This window comes from Coregonus lavaretus (assembly GCF_964263955.1).
Source record: "Coregonus lavaretus genome assembly, contig: HAP1_SCAFFOLD_2067, whole genome shotgun sequence".
Classification (NCBI taxonomy): Eukaryota; Metazoa; Chordata; class Actinopteri; order Salmoniformes; family Salmonidae; genus Coregonus; species Coregonus lavaretus.
The window spans coordinates 18,094-23,889 of record NW_028162843.1 but is presented as its reverse complement, the minus strand read 5'-3'; the positions used below and the strand labels follow the sequence as shown (position 1 = coordinate 23,889).

The window sequence follows — 5,796 nt, the reverse complement described above, 5'->3', positions numbered from 1 at the left end:
ACATTTTCGGACCACTAAACAACTATTGATTTAGTACCATATGGAGGACTAAAAGTGCCACAATTAAATAAATAAATACACCATTAAATAATTACTTAAATGTGTCATTAATTAATTAAAATTAGAATTAAATACATAAATGTGTAATTAAATGTATCATTAATTAATTCAAATACCGATTCATTTTATGTAAAATACATATATAATTATTTCACTATTTACATTTACATTTCATGATCCTGCATTGCAGTGATTCATGAATTACTTAAAACTGTCAAACTGACCCATCAAAGTCAGTGGGCGGGGCTAACGCGAATCTAGTCTGATCCATTGCTTTGGTCTGAAGTAGAGTAGGCCAACCTGGATAGAAACAATGGAGGATCTCCGTGAACTTTCCAGGGAGTTGGTTAGAGACATTTTAAACTTAGCAGAGGATGTAGAAGCAGGACCTGCTGACCCAGAGCATGTAGCTAGTAAAGCAGAGGAACTTATTGAAGTTGTTGGAGTCATTTCCGCACTTTCCGACGAAGATATCGACCACAGAGTGATTGCAAATCTAGAAGAAGTTGTCCACCGCTTCTCTGGTACCAGGGCACTTCAGGCCCAACACACACAGGGACCGGGGCGTTTGGCGTTTGACATACCGAGTGCAGTTCTGGAGCATTAACTTCTTTGTGGAGTTCCCGCAGTTCAAATTTGCAGCGATGTTCGGTGTGTCAAAGAGGACCATCAGGAGGCGCATGCAACAATACAGTTTAAGGTATTTACACTAAATTCATGAGTTTTCTGTTTATGAATTGCTGCTCTCATACACTCGGAAAGAATATGACGTTTAAGGTAACATTACTTGATGTTGTGTTTTTCTTGTTTGTACAGAAAGACAGATCTCTATTCAGCTGTGAATGATGAGGAGTTAGACCGTATTGTAAGTGAAATTCACAGAAGTCATCCAAACACCGGCTACAAGCTAATGCGTGGTCACCTGAATGCAAGAGGTGTGCATGTTCCAAGTGAGTAGATAATAATATGGGCATTATTTAAATGTATTTTTAATTTGGAGCTCTGCCCCTTTGAAAGGTGAAGGAAGCCCGCTTATGGAAAGACATCAACCTGTGAGCTGTAGTTTCTACAGTGCATACTATGCAAAGCTGTATTATTTAAAAAAACTGAATAAGTAACATTTCATTTCTCACTGCCTTGGTGACCAAAAATAACAATCTTGTGTAAGGACATGTCAAACTAGTTTTAAGTACAAGACTGATTATGCTTGTCATCCATTCAGGTTCCTGAAGAATATGGGATCGATTGGAACGGACCTCACTGCCTTCATCGAGGCACTGTGTCAGTCCCCGAGGTTCAGCTGGCCCGTGAGCTCTCAGATGAAGAGGTTGCAATTTTGCCAGCTCCAGGAGTTTCTGTTACTGATGCACTTAGACTATATGTAGAGACTGTGGAAGTGTTATCAAGAATCTTAGACTGATGTCCAACCCATGTTTTTATTTGTTGTGTTAGAACAAGCAAGGAAAAACTGAAAGTTTACTTTCCTTTTAAAAGAAAGGAAAAAATGCTGTTTCTTTGAAGCTTCCTGTCTCATTATGGTCCACAGAATGACTAACATGAATGCTGTACTGTTAGCACTGAAGGTGCAGAACAGTTTGATTTTAGTAAATGGAAGAAAAAAAAGTCAACTACTGCACAGTGTGTTAATGTTTTCAAAGACACTGAACTTGTGTCAATTCATCTGAACTGTGTATGCATTGACATTAGGGCTGGGCAATATGGAGAAAATCAAATATCACATTTTTGACCTAACACCTTGATGTCGATATTGCAACGATATTGTAAGGTTGACAATTGGTGCATTCACAAAATATCTTCCACATTTAGATTTCGGATAAATAACTATCATATTGTGGATATAATGACTAAGTGGTAAAAGGCAAATAATAGAACAGCTAGAACAGTCTGGTAAGTTCAGAAAATGACATCACTTTACTGTAATGCAGCCTTTGAAACCAGGAAAAGACTAAACTTACCATGTAACGATATTACACTTCTTCAAAATCTAATGGTGCTTTTCCATTACATGGTACCTACTCGCCTCGTCCTAAAATCTGCAATGGGAAACGGACGCACAGCGAGTCGAGGCGAGGCGAGTCAAGTAGGTACTGGTAATGGAAAAGCACCTTAAGACGATATCTAGTCTTATATCACGATAGATATAATATTAAAATATTGCCCAGCCCTAATTGACGTCTGAAAAAACTTAAACAAGCCCAAATCCAGTACTTTTTATGGCAGCGACAAGTGCTTTCTCAAAGTCCATGTAGAGTTTGAAATGAGCTGGCAGCTTTAGGGTTTCAAAGCATGTGGAGGACGTAGGAAGGGTTCCCCCAGAAATCTCCACTCTCAGTTCAGGAGGAAGCATCTCCCAGCCAACCCAGAATGTCAGCAGCTGGGCCAGGGTACCTGATGAAGCTAAAAGTCATAAAATGGATTAAAGACATTTAGTTCAACTGTAATTGATCATATCTATCCATGAGACATAGAAGCATTTGTAAAGAGAGAAAATAAGGTTTATACCTGTTTCAATGAACATCCTTAGAAAGCCAGTGATGCGGCAGGTGGTGTCAAAGTCTTCATCATCACTGTCCTCAACTGGCCATGTGATTTTTTCTAGGAGCATCTTAAAGAAAACAAAAATTGTAATTTAAAAAAAGGGAGAACTTATTTTGGTGAAGGACTATGCAGATCAAAATCTTAGAAAATTGAAAAATATCCATCTCAGTCATTGAAAATACACGTAAATTCATCAAGTTAAGTCACAAATATAACTAAATTACTGACTTACCTGGGGTGTGAACTGCATTTCAGCCATTTTGGGGAAAAGAAGTGGTACAACATCCGGCCTAGATGTCAGCAGGGGCCATACCATCACATCTTTCAGTCCCTTTCTCAACTGTTTAATTTGGCGCATGGTCCTCCCAACGACCTAAGAGACAGACCGACCCATATTACAGCCCAAATCCTTAACCCAAATTTGACAAAAGTTGGCACAGTAGGAAAAATGTTAATAAACACAATAAAGTGCTTTATAAAAATCCATTAAAACTCTAGTACTTAAACTCTCGTGTTAACATAACAAGCCAGGGTTCACAACACATTCTATAATTTCAACAAGTACAGCGATGAATTCTGTCACTTAACCAGCAGGAACTCACTGCATGGAGTAGAAGTTTGTTATGTAGCCATCTCCGATTTGTTTTGGTGACTGCCGGAAGATCCCAAGACATGGAAAGATCTGAAACTGTGTCCTTCTGTTCCGGTGTAAGATCTTCATGTTCAAGCTAGAATTAAGACCATACAAGTTATTATATCTGCCCAAGCAATATTTTTTACATGGCAAAGTTTCTTTTAGGTTACATACCAGTTCTATGATGCTCCTGATGTGCAGATCAGGGCAGTCTTCTGTAACAACGGTAGCCATTTCAGGGTCCCCATTGAACAGTACATGAATTACAGCAGGACTTAGTCCTGTGACATGGGGACCATCATGCAGAAAGGTGTGGCCCAACATCCTTCCTGCAACCCGGAAGAGGTTGCTTTCAATAAGTGCCTCTGATGCTGCTGGAACAAGATGGTCAGGTTCACCCTCAAATAGCAGTGTTTGGCCCATTCCTCCTGTAAAGTACCAAGAGAGCAGGGAATAAAGTCACAACAATTAACCTCTTAAATACATTAAATAAAAATGTATGATAGATAGATAGATAGATAGATAGATAGATAGATAGATAGATAACATCATACTAGTGGCGATTACTTGGCCTGTGGTATTGCTGCTTGTAGAATTCACTTAAACCAAATTGTAGCCTACTCCAAAATGACTTACAGAAGGACCCCAAACCACTTCAAATTCAATTCCCCTGTATACCCTACTACAGACTTACCTGACACAAAACATTGCCCACCGGCCCTCCGCTAAACAGCACATATCCGCGTTCATCAACCACCAGAACGTACGTGTACGCGTGTGTGTGTGCGCGCGCATAGAGAGAGGCGGTGTAGAGTGAGTCACGACACAAACAGGTGCTCAGTCAGCGTTGCATGCAGTGTGAGAATGGCAAGCAGCAAGAGCGGCAAAAGCCAATGTGTGCTTCTTTTACCTATATATGTAACGCTATCTTTTGCGTTTATCCAAACGTCGTCAAACTTGGCACTGCACTTACTCGTGACCAGAGCAAGACACCTGTCAAGTTTGAAATCCATCGGACTAACTGAGAGACATGCGCTACAGACAGACATTTCTGCAATTTATAGATGGATTAACCTTCAAAAAATTAGTAAGATACTTACCAAGATCTAGACTGAATCCAAACTGGAGTTTGGATATGATTGTTGTCATAAAGTACCGCATCACTCCCTCTCCGATAGCAACATCACCTGAAATAAAATACTGATAATAACACTGGAAAAAAAGTGGCGGCCTAATACAGGTAACTGGATTTGGTAACATTTAACAAGAAAGGGAGAAAAACTTCTATTGGCTGTAATTCTAGAATAGCATCCTTAATATTGATTATTCCAGATAACAAGAGTATATTGTGCACAATATTCACATACATACATATAACATTTTTATCAATTATATAATTTTGTGCATTCCATTCTCCCATTTAACAATTACATATAAGCTACTTGAGTGGTATAAACTGTACTGATGTATTTATATTATAAATGTTATATTACTTACCAACCAGAGTACAATGAAGTGGACATGCCCATTCTTGCTGCTGTTTATAGAATAAGAGAAGCTCCCGTTCCCTGTCCTCTTCAGAGTCCCTTACATCCATCTTCATTCTAAGTGGTTTCCCAGTTGCATGTTCCCTTAGCAGATTCTCTTTGAAAACTTTGGCAGCTTGAGTGGGTTCTTTAATAAGCTTCCATTCTAAACAAACAACAACAATAAAGTTATCTATTACAGAGAGACATATTGTGAGTTGGCATGTTACCTGCATATACAGATATCCTCTCACTCTACAGAACAGGAGGAAAATTCTGTTCATTTCACTGACAAAACGTGAGACCCAACATCTTCAGAACCTGTCACAACGCTGAGTTGACATAAAAACAGCACTACTAAACAACTACAACTAAATATTAGAAAAATAGAAAAACCCAGTTGCATGTTATTAATTGTCTGTAACTGTATTATCTTATCTAATTATATCCTACAGGTGTTATCTTTCTATTAACTTTTCAGTTACACACAATCTTATAGCAACACTATTGTGATGACACAAACCACTGTCTGTTTCTTTGCGATCCAACTCCTCGTTGACAATCACTGCCGGTACTACTGCACTCTCAGCTGATGTTTCAGGCCTCACTGGAACACTGTCACTGACTAGGGCTGTCTCACTATCATTTTCTTCACTTTGGCCTCCCTCTTGTTCTCTTTCTGATTCCTGCATGGGTGTCCTTGAAGTTAACACAATTGAAATGATGGTCATACTCGCTTATTTGTGTGCACAACAATAAGAGAGACATATTCCCAAAGAAAATAAATTATGCTACCCTTGCATTGCTTTAAGAAGTACATACCCATTGCAGCTCAATCTGTGCAGCTTCATCTCTGAAAAGGGAACTTCCTTCTGACAAGTGATGCAGGGGATGACTGGACCAGAGGCAGGACGTGAGCTCTCCTAACAACAACAACAAATGGCTTTTAATTAATGATTAAAAGTCACCAGTAATCTTTGTTTTGATTATGTATTAAACTAAGTCTCTGTAAATGTA

General features: G+C 39.0%; 1 protein-coding gene across 2 annotated transcripts; it reads right to left on the bottom strand.

The window, feature by feature from the left end:
* Positions 1–2,013: 2,013 nt before the first annotated feature.
* On the bottom strand, positions 2,014–5,796 carry LOC311118781 (G2/M phase-specific E3 ubiquitin-protein ligase-like). 2 transcript variants are annotated; one of them, XM_084193562.1, is made up of 8 exons: positions 5,602–5,796; positions 4,751–4,945; positions 4,354–4,440; positions 3,428–3,681; positions 3,222–3,347; positions 2,852–2,992; positions 2,584–2,686; positions 2,014–2,478 (listed from the first exon to the last, which is right to left on the bottom strand). In XM_084193562.1, the coding sequence occupies exons 1-8, from the start codon at positions 5,603–5,605 to the stop codon at positions 2,267–2,269; spliced, it is 1,122 nt and encodes a 373-aa protein (XP_084049688.1). In that variant the 5' UTR covers positions 5,606–5,796; the 3' UTR covers positions 2,014–2,266. The 2 variants fall into 2 exon arrangements, with proteins under 2 accessions (XP_084049688.1, XP_084049687.1); XM_084193561.1 differs by lacking the exon at positions 5,602–5,796 and having other exon boundaries at positions 4,751–5,169.